Genomic DNA, 24,094 nt, shown 5'->3' on the forward strand with positions numbered 1-24,094 from the left:
TGCCACGACTACAGAAACGGATAAATCGAAATGGCAATCATTTATGAATAGCCTTTGATATCAGCTTTTGAGGTATGTAATATTTTCTGGTTCATAGTTAACAAAAAAAATATTAAAAAATGGATGCAGAAACTTTTGGCCCTCCCCATTTTAAAAATCCTAATTTTCCCACAATTTTTCAAAGCTACGACCCATCTATTGTTTTGACTTTGCAAATTACCACAATTTTGCGAAAAACGCTCATATTTTACCGTGAGTCTACAAAAAACATGAGAGTCTCAGTGCAATTTTTGAAATAGCATGCAACTTTGAAGTTGTTTTTTCCAATTTTCATAACCTTTCCATTTGTTCACATGAGCAGGCATGTGATCATGATTGCGTGATTGCAAGGTTTCTACAGTTTTCTTACTTTCCAGTTCCTTGATTTTTCCCTGCCTTTGTTCGCTTTCCTGACTCCAAAATTTTCGAATTCCGTCACTTACATAAAAATATCCTCTAGATTTGTTTTCTTTGGATACGCTGAATTTTGCTAAATTGAGGACAAAATCTCACCTCTACCAATTCAAATTGAGGGACTGGATGCGAAAAGGGCAATTCTCGGTTGCAGTGTTTCAGAGTCTCTTTTAATATATTATTCATTGTAAAGAAAGTGAATGCAACCATTTTACTAAAAAATTTATAGAATATTCCTTATGATTCTACAATTTTCTATGGAAAGAATTCTGGAAAAATCACCCATTAAATTCTTCTCCAACAGATTAATTGGCAACGGAGATTATGAGAAACTGTAATGAAAAAGTGCTCTTCTCGCATTCAGTGCCTTAATTGAGGAAAAAGGCAACCGAAAGTTGTTCACACTCTTTGGTATACAGCACCGGCTGAAAATGATGAGCCGATGTGCTACTTGAAAATCTCCTTGACTTATCTAAAAAAATTCCTCGATCTTCCCAGGTTACTGTTCCCTGATTTTCTATGTTTTCCAGACGACCAGAAACCCTACTTTAAACAAGATACTTACAATGTGAGATAAAGTTCTCTTTTAAGAGATATCTTTGTCAGGAACTCCTAATCAGCTATTGACTTCTTCCAATTTGATATTTGACATAGATCTAGGAAAGCGTTCAGAAATTGGAAGCGGCTTTGTTCTATTTAATTTCTTTTTCTGAAAGGAATATGAAAAAACAAAAAAAAACAGATCAGTTACTTGCTACAACATATAAACATAAAAAAGAAGAGGACATGAGGATCTTTCCAAGCAAATAGAATGTACCTCAATCGATGTTGCTAAGCTTGTGTAACTCTTCCTTTTTTTTCCAGCATCATTTTTGGCAAATACAAGTTGTCTGAATGGTGAAATTTCATGAGAAAAGGTAAAAATGTTTACTTAAGGGATGAAGTATCAGATGAACGCCAGTAAGACTGTTTAGTGTTCCTTAGAGTGTGAGGGGTGAGTAATGACCAATGGACCACTAGACAAGGTACGAATTTAAGCATTCTGATACATGATTCCTAGTCAGAATTTCACGTAGAGCACGATTCGCACAACAAAAATTACTTAAACCAACTCCTAACGAAGATATTAACGTTTTTATTTCACATTGGTTATGAGGAATTTGAACTGCCCGCTCACAAGAAACTCAAAGCTCTACGTGAGTCAAATCGCACACTCTACAACGGTTTCAGCAAGCTTCTCAGTTAAGCAATGTTCATGTCCCACCATGTGTTGTTCAAGCTATAAGCAATTTGCTATGGCTGAGCCAAAGCGTCGAGATTGAGGTTGCCAGATTTGTATATCGTAGAAACTGTCATGATAACGTTCAGCGCGCAATGTGAATCACATAGAGCATTGAGTTTTCATGAGTGGGTGGTTTGAATTTACACATCAAGTATCATAAAATATTTTTTTAAGAAGTTAATTTCGGTAATTTTTGTTGTGTGCATCATGTTTTACATGAAATTTTGGTTAAGAAACATGCATCAGAATGCTAAAATTCCTACCTTGTGTAGTGGTCCATTGTGACATTTTGATCAAAAATGTAGATTTTTGCAAGGAATGACTTGGCAATATTTATTCAAAACAAAAGCATCCAATTTTTTGAGATTTAATGTAATCTATTTACGTACAAAATGGACTTTCTCTAAGAAGAGAGGAGGGATATTGACAAGGGCTGTTTATGGGCAACCCTTGCTGAATTTTCTCAACTCGATGATTTTTGGCTCATGGAAAGGCTATATTTGAGGAATGCATCATGATTTGGTAATTTTTGGGACTTGATACTGGCCTGGAGGTCGATTTTGGCGAAAAATGTGAGTCTAGCGGTTTGCGGTCGCATGCCAAAAAACCCGCATTTTCCACCAAAATTGGCCCTCGGACCCATGTTTAGGCCAGTATTGATCCCGAAAAGAGACAGAGAATGATCAAATCATGATGCATTCTGTAAAATGTAGACCTCCAATGAGCAAAACTCGTAGAGTTGAGAAAACTCAGCCCAACAAGGGCCCTTAAAAATGACCCTTCTCTACATTCAATTTGTGATACATGTTTAGATTTTTGTAAGGAGTGACTGAGAGGTGATTTCCTCAAAAAAATTATTTTTAAATTTTTATAACATTTGGTCTCCATATCAATCAATTCAGTTTTCCTTAGCAAAAAAAAAAAATAAATAAATAAAAAAAAGGTCAAATCTGTTGTAAAAAGCGATGAAAGGTGACATAACAGTTTTTCCCTGACACTGTCTTCATTTTCCCTTCCATTTCCAGGTTTTCCCTGAATTTTTTTTAAATTTCCTAACATTTCACAGTTTTACCAATATCGCATAACTGTGGCATCCCTGGAAATACCTTTTTTCTTACTTTTTTTATTGAGAATATGAAAAGAAAAATGATGTGACAAACCTTTTTGCTACAAGGAAAGCAGCCTTTTTTCTCTGGCTCATAGCAAGTATCAACGACCAGGTCTGGAGTAGGTGTAGCATTCGGTCCGAAAACGTTCAACTCCTTGAAGCAACCTGTTTCGATCATTTCAGTCTGCCATGGAATCGAGACAGAGCCGGTATTGAATTTGGAATAAAAAGTGTCGTCAGTAGCATCTAGGTTGACACCTTTGACGTTGAGAACTGTTCAATATCTAAAACATCTTTGGCATACACAGCGTGCGGCTGGAATTAAAAAAGCAAAAAGAAAACCATATGTTAGAAGCTTTGCTTCAGATATGAAGAGGGTGATCAGTCTAAAATTCTTCCTGATTCAAAAGCCAATAAACATCTTTTAACCTGAAAAATAACAGTGTGCTCTTATTAAAACATTTGTATCAAAGTGATTTGCTCACTATACACGGTTCACCTATCCTTGAGCGAAAAAAATAAACACTTTTTGAGGAATTTTTAAGGATTTTCGACAATTTTCCCTACAAATTTTTCTTGATTGCACAGTGTCCACCTGTATCTTGAGTGCTAGTCCACAATTTTCAGTTCTCTTAGAAGATAGACTGCGACTGCCTTTGTCCTTGGAATATCTATTCAAACAATCTATTTCATGTCAAAAGCTTTCTTTTCCAATTCCAACACTTTTCAAGCACCTTCCAAAAAATCAAACACTTTCAAGGGCTTAAAAGAAATTCTCAAAATTGAGCCCTTTTCGTGCTTGTTTCAAGGCCACACGAACCATGATATTTTATTTTATTGTTACATTGGGTACATGAGCCGTGTACATGACTATTTTTCCTGATTTTTGACTGCTAAATCCTGATTTCATAATTTTTCCAAATCCTGATTTTTTGCGAAGAAAAATTAAAATTTCTGCATAAGCGTATTTGAAAGCAGAACTCTAAAATTAAGTTCTAAGGATTAAAAACAAGTGGGAGTCAATGAAAATGTAAATACAAGCTAATGAACCAGATTGAACCGATCGGACGGCCGACTTTTCTCAAGTCCTGATTTTATGGCCGATTTTTCCTCAAATCCTGATAGAATCGGGTAAATCGGGGAAATCCTGAACTAGACACCCTGTTGTCTATTTAAACTATTGAAGAGCCATTGGAACTTACATCAGGCACAAACGGAGGCTCCCACATTCCGGCTTCAATCCTTTTCCAGTTCAAACATTTGAAAAACTCATGCTGCTTCACCTCCCGAGCACCGTGACGACCGGAGTGACAACCAAGCCGCACTTTATGTGATTTCTTCAAAAGCTGCAAAAATAATGAGAGATGGAAAATATTTTATAAAATCATGATTCAAAAGGAGCTAAGTATTTAGAGAGACTCATGTGTAATTCTGACGATAAGGGTATTAAACTCATTTAACTGCTTATGGCACTTGAACTGCTGTTCATTTCAACCCGTTTACTCATTCTCGGCCTTGACACTAACCAAAGCATGAGAATTCAATAATTCCATAAAGCTAGACTTTTTTGGAAGTCCCATTACTTTCTTTAGATAAACAGTGTGGCATATCCAAGATAGGCTGGTACTTCAGATTTCTCTGTGGTTGCCATTTCTCCAAACTTGGACATGTTCCTCAGTCTGCTTATTAGGTGTTTCAAGAAGAGTCAAATAAAAATGCGCAATGAGTCAGTTAAGCTTGGGAGGGATTTGCCTACAAATAGTCAAATCTTACAGTTTTCGGTGCGAGAAGAACGATGCGCACGTTAAAATTTCACGAAAAATTGTCTCCGCGGAGATATAACGCTTCCTTTTTAGGGGTCCTCGAAAGCATGTTTGAACCGACCGTCGTGAATCTTCGAGTCTACGCGTCATAGAACAGGAAGATGGCGGCGCCGAAGCCGACCGGCTTACTACCGCCATGCTGCCGTTGTTGACATCACGATTTCTCATTAGAGGTTAAGTAAGTTCTGTGTGAAAGTTTCATATCCTACATATGTCTGTGACGCATCCTGATTGAAAAGCTTAGAGAATTATGAACAATGGATATGAATCTCAAACAAAGTAACCTACATAACCTCTAATTGACCAACAAAATCACACCGCCAATGCGACGCCGCCGTGTATTCTTCCACTACGCATTCCGCCGCCATATTGATCGTGACATGTACATTAGAAACCTACGAGCTCGCGGTTCAAACGCCGTTTTAGGCCACCCTAATTTTTGGCACTTTCAAATAAATTTTTCTCCCGTTTGCAGTCATCAAAAAAAAATTAGGAAAAAAACTGTAAGCTTCCTACTTTCGAATGACACAATAAAAAAAATGACTTAACTAACTAATAGTAAACAACATCTTATTACCAAAAATATGGTAAACCATGAAAAATCTGAAAGACATAATGTCTAGGGTCTTAGTCTAAGGGACAATCTCAAGGAAACTGTAAAAGGCTTGCTGACATCTCATCAGGCAATGCCCCTGTTTAATCATCTACCACAGGCATGGCAAATGATCATTAAAGGTGGAAATTAAGCATTGCAATTTTTGATAAAATAAAAAAAAAAATACCTAGAAAAAGCCCAACTACAGGATGAATGGATTTTCAGAGAATCAAAGGAATCGATTCTGCAGGTAAAATATTTAGTGCGTAGTTTGCAGCTCTATTATTTTTTATGTAGAAACAAAGACAATGGAAAATCAAGGCTAAGGAGCAAAAAAAATCCCTGGAACAGTTCGTGATACTTTCAACCCCCTTTTCCATCAGGAACCAAATAACAATAAAATTAATTATTAATAAAAATAGAAAACCTTCAGACATTCGTTGCAGACCAGTAGTGCGTTCTTTTGAAAAAATAATACATAGTGATAAAAAAAAAAGGACGTGTGCAAAAAGGATAAAGAGCTGAAAATGTATCTTACCTGCTTACAGAGCGATTTGGCCTCCTCTGTGAATTTATTTGAGTATTTTTCTTGGTCTTCTTTTGCTCGCCTATCAACCTCTTCTCTTTTGACTTTTTCTTTGCGCCCCCTGAACGGAGCTTGTCCTTCTATCATTTCATAGATTAGACATCCAAAGCTGAACCAGTCAGGACTAAATGCATAAACTCCGTTGTCAATCACTTCAGGCGCTGCAAGATAAAGAGGAGCTTACTTAAAACTTTAGAACTTACACATGCATCTCGACAGATGTGCATGGAGAAGGGAATTTTTTTAGTCACGGACACACTGATTTTGACGCTTAAAATATCATTGAGGGTTGATTATTTGGAGTGAAAAATGGTAGAAAAATCCTTGAGCCCATGTAAAAAGGATCCTTTCTTCCCTTAACGTTTCATTTAAAATATGAACCTCAGAAAGAACTACACTGAAAAATAGAGCATCAGAGACATTACAAATTTTGGTCATGCATTTTGAGAAAAAATTTAAAATTCTATTTTCTCATCAAATAGTAATCCTATTAAAATTCTAAGTGGATGGTAAAACTCAAGTAAAGTTAACTATCTTTATTACAGTTGTAAGAGTTACTTCGGATTTTGTTGTCACTGACATGACATCGTTCTTTTCGTTCATCAACAATTTCTCCGTAAAAGTAATACTTTTAGTCAAAAATCATAATACCTACCCAAATTTTATTTCTACTTTTCCTTGTCATTTCCAACACACAATAAAAAAGGAATAATTTTATTAACTAGGTATAAACATAGTTTTTCGATGAGACAAAAAAATATTATTGTCATCTTGAATTCCCTTTTTCAAAAAAATGCCCTAAAATTCTCAACAAAGCTCCAATTTTCAATTTTCCAACAATCAAACAACCAACAACCAAAACAAATTTCCAATTCTTGCTGGAACTAATTGATGACATAAACAGGTTATTACAGACTCATTACGTATTGTAGTGATGTTGACTGGTTCACTGCCAACATGTTTTTACAAAAAATTTTTGGCCAGGTGAAAAAATGCAAAATTACACCTAAGAAATTCAGAAACTCTAAAATTTACTGATACAAATTTACTTGACGAGTTGCAACTTGTTAGGTGATTTTGTCAGATTGTCATGTCGCCTTCATGCAAAATTTCTCATTCAGTGTTCATTATGGTTTCTGAAATCACCAATGCAAAGACTAGAAAAAAGCCGTTAGTATGAAATCGTAATTAAAGTTACCCATGTAGCCAGCGGTGCCAACTCGCCCTTGCACCATCTCGCCTTCAGGTATTTCAGCGGCTAAACCTAAATCAGATATTCGGACATGACCAGCATCGTCCAATAGAATATTTTCAGGTTTACAATCCATGTAAACTAACCCTTGGTAATGTAAATGCTCCAGCCCACATAGCACCTGCCGAAAAAGTGTAATAAATAAGTAGATGCTAGAAAATGTAAAAACCGCTGTTGTGAAATTTTCCTATTTTTGAGAAAAGTACAAAGAAACATGTGCGAATTTTATATCTGTGGGATTAATTAATATTCAAAGTCGAACCTCCAAACCCATCAGAACCTTAAAAACTCTTGAAATCCTCACAGAGAAAAGAAAAGGAGTTTGCATTTTGAACAACTTGGATTTTGTCCATGTCATAGGTGGGTACAGACGCTTTTTGTCATTGATTTTCTTAAAAATTGCGCAGTTTATGGAAATTTCATTCCAAATAAAGTGCTTGACACGATATTTTAACTTGAGCTAAGCGGAATAGAAAGGAAATTATAGTACGTTCTTCATACTTAGAATTTCAGATTGGGCTGGAATATTGACGCCATATTATGCCCACTTACATCACAAGGTTAACAAATTATGAATTGCGATCACCTCCATTTTCTCTCTGTGCCAGGACCCTGATCTCCAAAACATCCATAAGTCTTAAAAACCAAAAATTACAACTGCTAAAAAACAGGATACTAATGGTTTTCGTACAAGCTGATTCAATTGACAAGGGACCATTAAAATATCAAAGAAAGCTCAGTCATTTCACTAGGAAATTCCTTGGGGGTATATAATGATCTAACTTAAATAAGGGAATTCACACCTGAATGATGATGCTTTCCAAATAAATTAAAAATTCACTCCATATACAGGTCACAGAATTGTTGGGTTAAAATACAAGTTAACAAGATCTGTTGGCACTAAAGTTAACTAATTTACTAGAACTTATACTGAAGGACACTGATGAGTGTTTCCTGTCAAAATCTTAAATCACATTTTTGGACCAACTCTGAAAAATCGCTCTAAAAATAATTTTGTTGCTACGGACTGAAGTCCTCATTTCTGTGGACAATCAAATGAGCTTAAAATATGTCCAACAAAAATCTATGAAAACGATTATTTTCCAGAGAATATTAAAAACCTACTGCTTATTTATCTGCCCTACATAAGTTTTGAACACCAATGTTGAGGACTTTAGATTTTTTAAATTAAACTTAACGTGGATGAAGGCTTTTTAATTAAAAGAGTCTTACCTCAGCAGCGTAGAATCTTGCTCTAGGAATATCAAAGCCAGGATCTCCGCCCATATTATAAATATGAAACTTCAGATCGCCTCCATTCATTATTGTTAAAACTAGGCATAATGCATCTTTCGTTTCATAGGCATAAGCTAAACTAACCTGTACACAAAAAAAAAAAAAAAAACCACACTCACGATTAGAGAGAAAAAACAAAATTTCAAACACAGATGAACTATGATAAAATAAAAATTAATGGTAAACTAAGAAATACCAACGATGAAAAAAGTATTTCTTTTTGTTTCATGTACAAAGCGCTGGGTGCAAAAAGGGTCCCTGTTGGCTACAGTGACTTTGATTTACCCTCACATTTCATCCATTACAAGGAGAGCAAATGCGTACAATATGTTAGAGCTTTCACTGAAAGTTCTTGGCAGTATCTTGATGTTCTGATTCAAAAATTCCAGGAAAGTCAAAGCAAAGATTCCAATACACTACTTGCAAAAAGTGCCTTTACTGCACCCAATGCCTCATTTGAAGTTTGTCTTTAAGGTGAATCTGTGTGATCTAGAGGCAAGATTTACTGCTACATTTTACTGCAATCAATTTCATAATTTACAATTTTACGAAAGAAACTAATAAAAAACGTGTAGCAGCATTCATATGGATTAGTGCGAAATCAGATTTGTGAGGATTTCGTAAAAATATGGATCAAAAATTAAGGAAATGTAAGTCACTGATTGACTCGAGGTGCAAGCGAGAGATATGATGCCTCTCCTCTTACCCAGTGAGTAAATGAGTGACAGACGTTCTTAGAATTTTTAAAACAGATTTTCAAAAAATCTTCGAAAAATTGATGTCATACTGCTCTGGATTAATGCTACTACACGTTATGGATCAGTTCCTTGTGTTAATTTGTACTTTACGATAAGTAATGCTTCTAAAAGACTCAGTCTATACAGCAGCGCAATGTAGAGGCAGATTTCATCCCTTAATCTCTTAGCTCCACCTCTGGACTTCCAACGAGTTCCTCGTGAAGACAAAACCATGAGACTTGATGAAAAATTAGAATTGCTTTGAAAGCCATTGGAAAAACTTTACTGTGAATAACGAAACTTACATTGAACTTTCGATAATAACACATTGAACAGACAGTGAAAACAATGATAATTTTGAACAGGCTGAAGTCCCTTTTAACTTATGGGATTACTTTTCCATCCATTTTAAATAGACGTTGTTAACTTTGGTTTTTTGGATGAATTGTTACAGTGGATAGTAAGTACTTGCATGTCTTACTTTAAAAATGTCCAACTAGGGCAAAATAAATATTCTATTTTATTGCGGAGAAGTCGTTTTAAGGCCTTACACCCCCCCCCCCTCCCCCTGCAATGAAGAAATAAACAAAAGTTCAAGTTTGTTTTGAGAAGTACCCAAATCAAAGGTTTCGGAACATTCATATTATACTATTAAAGGACTAAAAAGTTTCTCATTTTTAGCTACAGGGAACTTTTTGAGAACTGTATAACATGCACTAAAAACATTTTCTATTTACCGAAAATTTTCGGCTCAATTCAGTTTTGTCTGATTTCTAAAATTTTTGTTTTATTGTTGGACACTTTTCAAAACAAGCTATTTAATTACACTTAAGCATACAATAGCAACCTCAGCTGTATTTTGCTTCCATCTTATGGAGTGAAATTTTACCTTCATAGTAGAAAATTAAATGCACCATCCGAGTGAAATGAATGCTGAAATATTTTCAATACATTAAAAATCTTCTTGGCTTGTGAAATTCACGAACTGCAGGTAAAATGGGAATTTTTATTTTTTCCTCTTTTCCATTTAAAAAAGAGCATTAAGAAATTGAACACCATGCAAATTAAAACAAAACCAAAAATTAAAAGGAAGAAAACCGATAAAGATGGAATAGAGTAACTCACCACAAATTTAGAATTAATTTTTTGCAAAATTTGTTTCTCTCTCAGTACCATTGCTTCACCTTTTCTCTTTTTTATTCGCTTTTTTTCTAATTTTTTACAAGCATACATTTTGCCTGTGGCACGGACTTGGCAGGCGCACACCTCTCCGAAACCACCCTTCCCTAAAACTCTATACATTCGGAATGTCTTATATGTTACTGGTTGCCTATAAACAGTTCAATGAACACAATAATTAAAAACAAGAAAATTCAGAATTAAAAATTCTCAAAACTCGTAATAAGTCAAACAGCACACTTGAATAGCCTTTGAATTATCTTAAATACTGAAAAAAAAAAACCAGAATTTTTCTAGAAAATATCCTAAGGAAAGGAAATAAGACGTTAGGAACTACTAAAAGCCAAAGAAGCAATCGGATTTATAATTATTGCTTTTTTGTGAGCCAGAGAGGTGAAGTAATAAAGACAAAAACTGTTATTTTCTCATTTATAAAGTTAAGTTTGGAAATTTTAATGCGTATCTCGTAGTCTTCCTGAAATTGGGGAAAACGAACGAGTACTGCGGTCTTTTTTAATTGTACTGAGAAAATTGTAATTTCCTAAAATTAGATCCAAAATTTTTACGTTTGAGATTCAAAAATTAGAGAAAAAAATTGAGATAGATATTCAAGGACTTTTCAAGCTCACGAGAAACCTGGATTCAAAATTTCCCATTTAAAAACAAAACTAGCCGCCAGCAATATTTAACACATTCTGGATGGGGAAAAATCCTCAGTTCTGAGGTCAGTTGGATAAAAACCAACAAGGCTCACCAATGTTGTACATTAGTAATGTAAACAGATAAAGCTAAAAAACTTTACTTCGGCCGAGGACGAAAGATTTGGTAGTAAAACCACAAAAGGACTTGTGAGGGGAATGCAAACTGAGGGTTTTCACTTGTATAATAAAAATTTGCTTCGTTTAGAAAACAGTAATACCCTGATTATATGACCACCAATTATCCAATGTTGTAAAATAAATTAGCAGACTCGCCAAAAACTGTTTTTTTCGACAAAAATTGAATATATGTCAAGGGCTGAGGGACAATACTTAACTGACAATTTTAGCAAAGATGAGTTGATTATTTGCTGCATTCTACAATAAAAATTTTAGGTACAAAAAATTAGGGCTGTGCAAGTATTCGAGTTCGAATAATTTGTCCGATATTCGATTCAAACTCTAACTTGGAATACCTCGAATAATCAAATTATTCGACCACATTGACAAAATTTTGAATCTCAAAAAAAACACCAAATATTCGTACATCCGGCCATGTTGATGACGTACTGGTAGGAACTCGATCTGGCGCGCAGTTCAAACAACTTTTTTTGAGGTTAGGTAAACAAAGGCCAACGTTTCATTGGTTCATCCCGCGCACAGCACACACACTAGACGGGTCAATTCAAGATTTGCGCCACTTGAGTTCCACCTAATACATCATAAACAAGGTGTACAAATGGGCGAATGTACTAACCTCCATAACCTATCCTCCTCAGCCCAGCGCAGCACCCCGTTCCTTACAATGTTGCTAGACTGTCTTTGCGAGATCAGAATTGATGTGAAGTAAAACTGAATAAAATGGATTTTCGGAGAGTGAGCAGCAGTTTTACAGCTCCGCAACAGTTCAATTAATTGCTCGTCCTTAATTAAAGGAAACAATTTTCACTTCCTTTTTTTCTCTCCCAGCAAATTAAATGTATGCAAAACCATTTGATAATTAAATGAATTAATTCTTGATCTTTTTATCTATAATGGTAATTTCTTCATTCAAAACTTGACTGTTATAAAGAAAAAAATTATTTACTTGCTTTGATCAACACAGAGTTTGATATTGGTTAAAAATAGGTACAAACTAAAAACATTCGATTCGATTCAAATTCAAAACTATTTCAAAATATTTTATTCGATTCAATTTCACATAAAAAAAAACCATACTCGCACAGTTCTAAAAAAAATTACATATAAAGAAAGTTTTTCCAACTCCGCATGCGAGCGCTGCAATTTGGTTGTAAAGTTTAAAAAAATTTGCAGATCTAGCCTCAAAAATGCAAAAATGGCTAGGTTTTTCCTTTGTCCTGCAAAATCATTAGTTAGCAGATAGACAGTGGGCAGTATTGTTTCTTATCCATTAATAAGTAGTTTTTTCCCAATTAAATGACTAGGTATTGCAAATTCAATAGAAAATTGACCCAGCTTGTGCTCACTGTTGACATAAAGAGCCTGAAATTGCATTTCTTCAGTCTTTTTTTTTTTTGGCACTTTTGATTATCTGACTTTTCTGATATCTGACACAGCCTTCGCCACAAATCGTCGGCTAATCTGGGTATTACTGTGTTTGTTTGGAGGCACAAACGTTTGGAACAGAGATAATTTTGGGGTGGAGCAAAAGGTCTCAAAAGAAGGAAAACATTTTGGAAAAAGTTGGAATACCTCTCTAGCCACTTCCACTGGAGGTATCGGTTGCAGTACATGGACGCCTTGAACGCATCAAAGGGTTCACCTGCGAGGAATGTTTTGACCACATCGGAGCAATGAGTGAAGAGTTCCCGACACCCTGAAGTAAGTCTTTCTCTACATTGTTCAATAATTTCACTACTTATAACTTCTACTGGTTCAGGAGCCTGAAAAATTGAGACAAGAGATACATTACAGAAGAAGAAAAAGATAAAACCTGAAATGACTATAAGAAATTACTCCCTACAAAAAACGAGAAAAAACACTAAAAATGCGCAGGATGGTAGAATAGTGTTGGGTCCACACTATTCTGCCATTTCACAGCCAAGTATCCAAAAAATAGAATTCAAGGAACAAAAGAGACTGTCTTGCAATGTAACTCATCAGAGTGACTCATTTTGTGACTCTAATCGTAATTCTTTTAATTTTTTTACTTTGGTTTCCCCGCCGAATAGTGTGGACCCAGCTCTACTCTACCATCCTGTTACTTTCTGTAGTGATGGTCAATAAGGTTTAATTCATTTTTGAACCTATTCTTGAAACTGATTGGAGTGTCTATTTCACTTCTGTTGAAAGTATGCAAAGCTTTTTATTCTGCTTGTTTTAAACTAAAAAAATTAGTGGAAAATATTAGGAAATTTAATTGTGATGTACAAGATTGAAAACTGATTTTTTGTGATAAAATGAAAACTGTTGCAGTTTCTTTTACTTAGATTGTTTCTCTGGATCATACAGCTGAGGAAACTTTTGACGATCTTTCATGATTCACTAGGTACTCGCACTCTTCAAGTCAAAAGTGTCAGGTTTGTACAGACTAAACAAACAGTTTGTACAAACAAATAATTAGGTGTGGATTACCCAATGCATTGTGTGATATACATGTAAAAGCAAAAGCATTCATGGAAAGATTAACGGGCACTTTCCTGTGAGAGAATGATATCAACAACTTACATTTGTTTCTAGGTGTTTGTCAAAGAGGGATCGAGCCTGCTCGTTCCTATTCTCGTCCGATTCGACTTCATATTGCTCCTGCAAACAAAAAAAATAATGATTCTAGGTACGTCTATTTCATTCCTAAGAAAAGCAAAAATTGAAAATCAGCAATGATACCAAGGTTTTAGAAACCATGAAACGCACTTTATTGGTTTATGCCAATAACCCAACAATGTCTTTTCTAAGGGGTCGTGTATCTGTCAATATTATTTGTAGAGAGTTTTTAATTTGGACAGTTTTCATTAATTTTTTACTGATTCATGTAGGCTTCATTAAATTTGTGGGTATTACTCCCGATTTAAAATGAATCAATTTTCTACCTGGTGCAACTGAACTATAGCTGTGCAAAAGTTAAGAATATTTTAAGATCTAAATAGATTCCTCAAGATTCTCGGCATTGAGTAATATTTTACTGCAATAATCAGTAACAATTTAAACTAGGGTGAGGTAAAGTCCACTTCAAATTTGCGTAATTTTAGACTGGCGGAAGAAAGCATGACATCAGTTTAGCATTAAAAGTAAAAGCAAGAACTAGGTTGGCGGAACTTCTGTCACAGTTTAAAAGCGCATAAATTTATTTGGCGTAGGCGCCAATGCAAAATGAACTCAGCATCCTTTTGGTGAAGTTTTCTTCAGTAACGTGAGCTTACCTCTTATAAAAATTGACTCCGCCACGGCCCCCGTGGGGAGTCCTCTCTCGCCCGGGGCAGCGTTATGCCCCACCCTTATCATCATAGTTGAGTTGGGACCCCTAAAAGGTATACCTCTAATAAAAGAATGTGCCTGATTTCCGAGAGGAAGGTGGCATGGCTAACTGAGGGGGGGGGGGGGGGGGGAGGAACGTGAGCTTAACATGCAATCAATTTTCTTTTATTCAGAGAATGAAGGGACTCGTGTACTTTAATAAAGCACAAAAGAAAAAACTTAATATCCTTAAAATCACACTGGATGATTCTATTCAGAAACGATGGCTGATAGCTGGAATCACTACAATTACTTACCACAGAATCCAAAAAGACATTGTGTGTGTGGTACTGAGGGCACACCTCTTGACAAAACTGTCTAAATAGTAGCCGACCAATGGGTTGCTGATCAACAATGTAACTATACCTAAAGTCTGAAAACAAAGATGATAAAATAATTACTTGGCAGGCAAAATCCAGATGGCCTAAATAGGCTGTTTCTGAGTTTTAATACAAAGAACATTAAGAAACTTTGCTCAGTTTTGGTTCAAAAACGGAAAGTCTTGAATTGACACGTGCGATTTGTTTAAATTTAGATGTTACTGATGAAATTAAATCAATCTAAACTTGAATTGATACTGCGGGTAACGCAACTATTTAGCTCATCCAATTTCATTTCAACGGTAGAGATAGAGTTTCTTTTCCATTTCTCTCTACCTCATAGGTTCTGTCTCTTTTTTTGTCACTTTAAAGTTCAAAAAAGTTTTAGTATTCTATAATCAGACGTTTCATCTTTTTTTATGCTCTTGTTTACTAGACGTATAAGAAACCACTGCTGCAACGCTGGGCAAATCCAAAAACCTCTCGAGGCCGCAAAGCTGAAAAACCGATTAACACTGGCTTCGGGATTACAACACCAACTGTGCGCAACTTGTTGCTCTTGTCCTACAAGTTGGTCTTTTCCATATAAGAAATTTTGTTAACGGTCTAAATATAAGTGCTTGCCTCTTTCTCGTGAAAGGTCCAGTTCCTTTTTTTCCACAAGTCCTCTTTACAAATTTAAAACACCTTCCGCCCTTTTAGTACCATCAAGGTAGTCAAATCTCTAGCTAGTGGCAGGGTTACTAAAAATCTCTAGTGCTGACACTGTCGTGCTAAGGAAAAACGCCGTATGAACATTCGGAAATTGTCAAAATTATCTTAATAACATATTTATTTACTGAGCAAAGTTTTGAATATATTATTATTTGAAATTTTCAGACCCTTTAGATTAAATTGCGAACAAAATTATCTGAAAACTCGGGAGAAAACCATTCAAAAGCTTCCCCCAAAATACAAATTTCATCAAATGAAATTTATAGCAACGTCCAAAGGCTTATACAGCGTTTTTTCTTGGCACGACAGCAGGATAGCTTACCAGTGAAACGTAGCCAAACCATTACAGGTGACAATGGCTGAAATTACATCAGACGTAACGAGGAAATAAAATTAGTGAAAAGTAAAAGAGCTGATTTTTTCAGCTGTTTTTTTTTTCTTCTTTTTATTCATTCATTCATTTTATCCATTCATTAAGAAGTTTATGATACATTCAACAGACAAACCCCGGCCATATTTCACAATTGAAAACAAGTGGGAAAGCTCTAATACGTTCGTATTAGAGAAACACTCAGCTGTTTTCTAAATGGGCGCATTTTTAGTTCCCCGAAGAAGGTGAGCTACTTGGAGTAAAAGAACTCGCTTCATCAAAATCTCAACTATCAATTGGATTGCATTTTGCAATAAGGAACCACTATTTCTGGCCCATTTTAGAAACAACATATATGCCATTGGTTTCCCTAAGCAGATATGTGCTCTTATGGGAGAGTCAGAGATAGTCGTCCTTTATTGCAAAATGTAGTCCTCCTATTACGAGTAAGATACAACCATCAAAAAAGTAAAATTACAGAAATACGAATATCGTCCTCCACTCTTTCATATCAGAAGCATTAAATAAAGGTATAGCAGGCAAATCTATTAGAAAAAGTGTGGCCCCTCCGCCATCTTGTTTTTGAGCCGCTGCGCCATTCGAACGCATTGCCATTGCCAGTATACTGGAATTCTGCAGGGTGTCCGGAAGTTAGCGTTTTATAAGCCAGAGCCGGATTTAGGGGGTTTCCACATGGGCCGCGGCCCGAGGCGGCTTTCCGGCGACTGAAGAAAATCCGCGGTAATTGTTTAGAAAAACTGTATTTGCCTTTCGTAACAAGAATTATTAAAAATAAGACATTATTTGAGGTCTGCACCGTTGCAGTCGAAGCTAAATACGCTTCCTTACGCGTGTAGGAAAGGATATTTGAACTCATTCACGGCAGGCGCAGTGATACAACTATTCGACCACGGGTGTAAGTATGTTGCTGCCAGCCGGATTGAAGGCGCACCACACTCCAGCAATTACTCGGGTCCCGTCCCGTGCGATGTCCCAGGCTGGCGCGCCGCTAAAATCGCCGCAGAGGGAGGACTGCACGTCATTATCCTTGACTCTCTGTCCCGTTTTTACCACAATTTGAGTGAAAGTGTATCCCTGAATTGTAACGATTCAGAATCTCGGATTGGGTTTATAAAATTCATATTTTTAAAATGAGGTATGAAACGAGCGAAAATATTGCGTCTAAAAGGGGGCGGAAAATTTTGCAATTTTTTTTAAATGTATCTATAAAGAAAAATCGAATCCAGAAAAAAAAGTTACGAACGAGAAAAGGTGACAAAATCTCTCATTTACTGAGAGTATATATCTAAGTTTGTTATCCTTCTGTGATACAATAGACAGCACCTTTAATTAGTCGAGTGAAGACTAAGAGAGAAACCGAACACGATACTATGTGGCCCGAAACGGCGCGGCGCAGAGAGCAATGATGACGAGAACGTGAGATGAAAAGGAGAAACCCTCGGCGCGGCGGTCGGCATGTAACACGTATTAGCGCCTACAAGACTACATGAATACTTCACGCATTGCGCCAAACACACTGCGGTCGCCGCACTCAGCAGTGGGCAGCGTGAAACGCATAGCGCCTACAAGACTGCATGAATACTTCACGCATTGCGTCAAACACAATGCGTGCAGCAGCGGTCGGCCCGAAACGCATAGCGCATGTAAGACTGTAGGAATACTTCGCACGCATTGCGTCAAACACAGTGCGGTCAGCGCGGCGCGGCGGCGGAAGTTAAAATTATTAAACCACATTTACGTTTGTTCTTTCATAATTGTTTGGTTCATCTTTCATAAATGGAGGGCCTTGTCCATACAGAGATAGGATTACGGAACTTAACTTTCGCGCCAAGTTCCGTGAACTTTTACTGGTAGTGTTGACAGGGCTTTCGGAAAAAATGTGACCAATACGAGTAAACGCGTCTTATACGCCTCTTTCCATCCGGCACGTTCACTTGATGGTTTTTATTGATGTTTCAAAACGAATGAGAAGGGGGCAGCAAAATACAGGCGGCCCATGGGCGGCAAGTAAGTAAATCCGGCCCTGTTATAAGCAGGTCGAAATCAAAAAGTGCTCCCTATCGGCTGAGCGCTTAAAATAAACAAACTATCGGGACAATCTTCGGTTAGATTACTCGTGATGTTGTGGCAATCTTGCTTCGGTAAGAAAAAAAATGTTTAGTGGAATTAGATCTTACCTATTTGGTTTTTTAAAAAAAGACAATGTGATATGTGAGGAAACTGTAGGATTTTCTTCCACTTTTTACTTTTCCCTTTGTTACTGTCTGTTCCACCTGGAACAAAAAAAGAAAAAAGAAACCATTAATGCAAGTGTAAGGAGAGACACAAAATGCAAATATTCATTAAAATTACACAAGACACACAATAAGTCGTTTTTTTCACACAAGAACATAACTACATTTCAACGTTACCAAATTTAGCCGCACGGATTGCATTTTTACTGGGAGAATCTAGGGAGTTTCTCAACAAATTGACGCACGATTTAACATTTTTTATTTTAACGTACGTTGGCCAAAAAAATTCCAACATACGGCATTTCTAACTGAAAATTTTACCGATTTTTCTTCTCATCTCATACAAAAATCAGAAACTTTTGGAGGAAAATTATACGGATACATTCTCGTGAAGAAATTAAATTGTTTGATTCAATTTCGCAACCTTGGAATGGAGTTGGAAAACGATTAATTAATCCATTGGAAAAAATAAGAGCAAAACCAGAAAATAAATTGATGACCGAAGTTCAAAACCACGTATCGCTATTCTGCCAGGCTAAGGAGGAACGCTGTATGAACATTCGAGAGTTGCCAAATTTTCCCGATTAAAATGTTCATTTTTGAGGAAAGTTATGAATATCTTTCCTTGAAAATTTCAGGAACTTAAGGTGAGAAATTGCTAACAGAATTGTCTGAGAAATCGGAAAGAAAATATTCATAAGTTTTCCAGGAAATCTGTATTTTATCAAAGGAAATTTGGCAACGCCTGAAGGTTAATACGGCGTTTTTCCTTAGCACGGCAGAATACCGATACGTGGTTTTGAACTTTGGCCATGGATTTCCAAAAATTTCCGAGCCTATTTTATTTTTTCGAGGAAAAAGAAGGCGACTTTACGGCGAGAAAAATGGGGATGCGCGGGGATGCAGAGCTCTTTTCCACCCTCAAAAGCTCCTGCGAGGATATCGTGATCATCCTCGCATCTCCGTCAAGAAAGGGATCGGCGGGCCCAAAATTAAATAAAGGAGTTGAAGTTATAAGGCCACGGCTTGAGTACCCGCATGCAGCTCCCCATCACCCGAAATGGGTTTTTTCCCGGGGAAGAGGTGGGTACCTGGAAAATGATCTTGCCTTCACGATGCGACGCCACGCCACGCCAAGACGCTGCATTTCAGTTTGGGTCGGTGCTAAAAGAAAAAACCGTATCAACACTCGGATCAGGGTTGCCACAGAATTTAGAAAATGAAATTCCCTCACATTTCCCTGATTTCTGCGACACATTTTGCTGAAATTCCCTGACAGTTGAAGATAGGACGGATGGTTCAGAAGGCATGATTGAAAATAGTTATCAGGCAAAATTTCTTGTTCAAAATCTCAAACCCATTCTGGAAAGCAAATGAAAGTGCTTTTACAAATTTCCCCTGACATTTTCCGGTTTCCCCTGACTTTTGAAAATTCCCTGACATTCCCGGTTTTCCCTGACTGTGGCAACCCTGTTGGATGTTGTCTACTTTCTTCTAACAAAACACGAGATTCCTGTCGACTTTGTCAATTTCTTATTTTGAATTTTTCACTGATTTTTACTCGCAAGTTTATACTTCGCAAAATTGAGAGGTTGAACGACAACATTTTATTGCTTCATCTGTGAGTGCTCAATGAGTTGCGTTCACGGTGTTTCTATTTTTTGTAATTTTTTTCTACGATAGGAAATTGTAGAAAAATAGATTTAGAAATGAGAAAATGTGTCGCCTTGTGACGACATTTAACAGTATTTCCCATTAAAACACATGTATTATGGCAGATTAGATTATTTTGTTATATTTTTTCCAATAATTGTTCGCTTTAGAAACCAGGACCATCCTTCTGCTCAGTACTCTCAATAATTTCATATTAAACACGAAACTTACAAAATTTTAGACACCTGAAAATTCTCCATTCTAAAAATTTTAAGGTCTATTATAGTCGTTTCCCGAACGAAGGAATGTAATTTCATTCCAAAGTTGCAAAATTGACTTAGACAATCTAATTTTTTACAAGACTGTATCCGTGCAATTTTTGTAAAAAAATTTTCTGCTTTTGGAAGAGATCGGTAGAAAAATCGGGGAAATATTCAGTTGAGAATTCCAAAGATTTTCCTGGTAAAATTAATTAAAAATTCGTGGGGGAAAATTTAGCAGCACTGTAGTTACCTTCTTTCTTGAGAGAAACCACAATATATCCGAACTTTTCTCAAAATGAAATATATCATCAGGATATATTGGACGACATTCGAATTCTCGTGCTGCCGTGCTAAAAAAGAATGCCGTATGAGCGTTCGAAAGTTGCCAAATTTCCTTCGATAAAATGTTCATTTAGGAGGAAAATTATGAATATTTTTCTTTGAAATTTTCAGAAGTTTTGGATCAAATTACAAACAAAATTATCTGAGAAATTGGTAGATGAATATTGAACAATTTTCCTGAAAATTAGTGGTTTGGCTAGGGGAAATTTGGCAACGCTTAAAGGTTCATACGGCGTTTTCACTTAGCAAGGCAGCGTGGACGTTTCTCCCTTTATACCTATTACCACGGCAGTGTAAGTTTACTCGACGCTCTCACACTTGAGTTTACCACCTCAAGCACACTCTCGAAAAAGGCAATTCAGCGGCCCGGGGTTCGATTTATTTTTTTTCTGTTATTTCTAGTTTTTTTTTCTTTTAAGTCAGCTTCGCAGTTGAAGTTGTAAAGTTTATCTTGTTGCATAAATATGAGGCGGGGTATCATGTACTCGCGTACCGAGGCGAAAATACGAGTATGGATGAAAAGATGAAGACAAAAACATACCGATGCAAAATGAATTATATTTACAACGGAGTAACGGAATGATGTATGCCAGGGCGAGATTATAACTTGGAATATTTCACCGGAAATGAATCGTACAACTTTCAATTTCTGACACCACTTCAGACTTTCCTAAAATTTTTGGATGAAAATGTGAAATTGGAAGTTGAAGCGAACCTTTTTTTTTTCGTAAAATCGTATCATATCATACTCTATAATATTAAACCATGCTGCTGTGCTAAGGAAAAACGCCGTATGAGCCTTCAGGAATTGCCAAATTTTCCCTGGAAAATCACTAATTTTAAGGAGGATTTTTGAATATTGGTCTGTCAATTCCTCAGATAATTTTCTTTGTAATTTGATCTGAAACTTGTGAAAATTTAAAGGAAATATAATTATAATTTTCCTTATTAACGAAAATTAACATTTTATCTCGGGAAATTTCGCAAATTTTGAATGTTCATACGGCGTTGTTCCATAGCACGAGAGCATGAGAGTAAGACGCAACGCACGACATCTGAGGCGCGAAGCGCTACAGGGGGTTGGACCGCGAAGCGTTTGGAGGGTGTGGCCCCCTAGTTGGGTTATCATCCATAATTCCATAAGACTCTTCATTTTGAGTTTCTAAAAAACCGACGAATTTTTCCTTCAAATAAATTAAACGGGCCTTTTTTATGTCATGTTATTCCAAACAACAGTAATTGCCATTCTTTGCAAACTTGTATGCTGGTTACGTTTTACTTTTTGTGTCGGGCAAAATTCTGCAAAAACTTGACATCTGAGAACCCTTGGAAGTTTCTGCACCCCTGCTTACAACTAGACCACCGTGCTGAGGAAGAACACCGTATGAACATTCGAGAGTTGCCAAATTTCCTTCGATAAAATGTTTATTTATGAGGAACGCCATGAATATTTTTCCTTAAAATTTTCAGGAACTTAAGGTGAAATTTCGAACAATATTATCTGAAAATATTTAAGAAAAATATTCATTATTTTAGCAGGAAATTCGTGTTTTATCAATCGAAATGTGGCAACGCCTGAAGGTTCATACGACGATTTCTCTTAAGGCCTGGATACACGCTCAAATTTCCATCAATTTCCAATCAAATGGTGACCGGTGCGCACCATCTACCATCAATTTTTTGCGGCATGCAAAAATTTGATTGTAGATGATGGTACTGTAGGTCTCATTTGACATCTGATTTCCACAGAACCGTAGTTAATTCAATCAATACGCTGTTTTAATTAATTTTAGATAACAATTTAGATAACTCTTGACCGCCATTTTTGTCATCTTTATGATCGGAAATTGACGGAAATTTGAGCGTGTATCCAGGTCTTTAGCACGGCAGTAGAGAACTACGTTGCACAACTTAGCAGCATTCGAAGTCTCATAAGCTCTTTTACCGAAACTGTCTAAATTATTAGTTCAAAATGAATAGCGTTCACCTCAAAGGAATTGCTTATTTTGCCAACCCACCGAAAAACCCCATATAATGCAGACTTACTCTGCCGCGTAAAGGAAGAACGCCGTATGAACATTCAAGAGTTGCCAAATTTCTCCGGATAAAGCATGTATTTTTGAGGAATGTTATGCATATTTGGACCGCGTTTAACAGAAAGGGACCAAGCCACAGTAGCTATTGCCAATATAAACTGGGCAATTTAATTTCTTACGAGAAAACGTTTGTGCAGATCCCTTTGGACATGTTAAGGAAAATTTGCTTCGTACTATGAAGAAAATTCACTGAAATTTGCGTGAAAATCCGCACAACTGTTTTCATGTAAAACATTAAACTAGCCGATTAAATTTGGCAATAGATGATGTGGCTTGGTTCCTTTCTGTTTAACGCGGTCCATTTCTCCGTGAAATTTTCGGACGTGTTAGATCAAGTTGCGAACAAATTTATCTGAAAAATTCGGGGGGGAAAATATTCGGAATTTTTTCAGTAAATTCGGTTTTTACTTATGCAAATCTGGCAACGTCTGAAGGCTCATACGGCATTTTCCCTCAGCGTGGCAGTTCTGCCGTGCTAAGGAAGAACGCCGTATGAACACTCGAGAGTTGCCAAATTTCCTTTGCTAAAATATTATTGCTAAATAAAGTTAGGCATATTTTTCCTTGAAATTTTCAGAGACTTCGGGTGAAATTGCGAACAGAATTATCTGAAAAATCGGAAGGAAAATATTCATATTTTTACCGAGAAATTCGTGTTTTATCAAAGGAAATCTGGCAACGTCCAAGGGCTCATACGGCGTTTTCCCTTAGCACGGGAGTGCTGTACATGTATTTTCCGTGACATAACACTAATAGCGTGTATACTTTCCCCGACGCGGATTCCGATTGGAACGGGCGGCGGACGCACGTGCGAAAGCCTTTTCCTCGCGGTGGCCGGTCAAGCATTGATAGAAAAATGACGTGAAATGACGTCTCGGACGACTCGGAGTGGGCTATTATCGGGACGCGTAGACGTAACGTAGCCGGGCGTGACGTCACTCCTGGATCCGGGCCGGGGCCACGACCACGACGTCAGCGCCCGCCCCGAATCCGTTGAACTTGACTCGACCCGGAACCCGAGGCCGCGGCTCCACAAGCAGCAAGCGACGCGACGCGCGCCACGCTCGCGCCCGATACCTCAATAAATCGCCCAACATCAGAGTACCTGTATACGGGAAAGTATTGCCATCTCTGTGCCGCTCTCTGATTGCTTCATCGCTTTCAGGCTATTATGGAGCTCCAAAGTTGGACCAATGTAAACAAACCAGACCCAGAGGAACATACCGACGGTGAAACTACCAAACCACGTATCTCGTTTGCGGTGTTTAAAAATCTACGCTCGCATTTTATTTTTTTGAAGTCGACCAAATCAATATCATTCCTTGAAATTTTCACAGAATTGTCTCCGCACAAAGTGGAAAAATCACAGAAATTTTCAAGAATAGACATTAAGTAGTTTTTCATTTAAAAAATAAAGTATGACAGGAAGTCTGCGACGTCGCAAACCTACGTGGTTTGGTAGTTTCACCGTCGATACGTATTATCGGCTGAGAAATGAATGATAATCACACTCAAAGTTTAATTCTCGGCAAAAATAGTCATCCCAGTTCGACCCGAACTCAATTCAGAAGTTGGATATAGATAAATCTCTATCATAC

The 24,094-nt window shown here is 36.9% G+C and overlaps 1 protein-coding gene across 1 annotated transcript in view; it reads right to left on the reverse strand.

The window, feature by feature from the left end:
- Gprk2 (G protein-coupled receptor kinase 2) overlaps window positions 1-24,094 on the reverse strand; it is a 59,054-nt gene that overhangs the window by 11,601 nt on the left and 23,359 nt on the right. Inside the window, 12 exon segments of the mRNA XM_072304603.1 lie at window positions 1,019-1,162; window positions 2,896-3,107; window positions 3,110-3,158; window positions 4,046-4,189; window positions 5,800-6,008; window positions 7,046-7,220; window positions 8,333-8,479; window positions 10,258-10,462; window positions 12,723-12,913; window positions 13,698-13,775; window positions 14,741-14,856; window positions 18,086-18,181. Of these exon segments, the coding sequence (XP_072160704.1) occupies window positions 1,070-1,162; window positions 2,896-3,107; window positions 3,110-3,158; window positions 4,046-4,189; window positions 5,800-6,008; window positions 7,046-7,220; window positions 8,333-8,479; window positions 10,258-10,462; window positions 12,723-12,913; window positions 13,698-13,775; window positions 14,741-14,856; window positions 18,086-18,181 (1,715 nt within the window). The 3' untranslated portion in view covers window positions 1,019-1,069.

This window comes from Bemisia tabaci, chromosome 9, assembly GCF_918797505.1.
Source record: "Bemisia tabaci chromosome 9, PGI_BMITA_v3".
Taxonomy (NCBI): Eukaryota; Metazoa; Arthropoda; class Insecta; order Hemiptera; family Aleyrodidae; genus Bemisia; species Bemisia tabaci.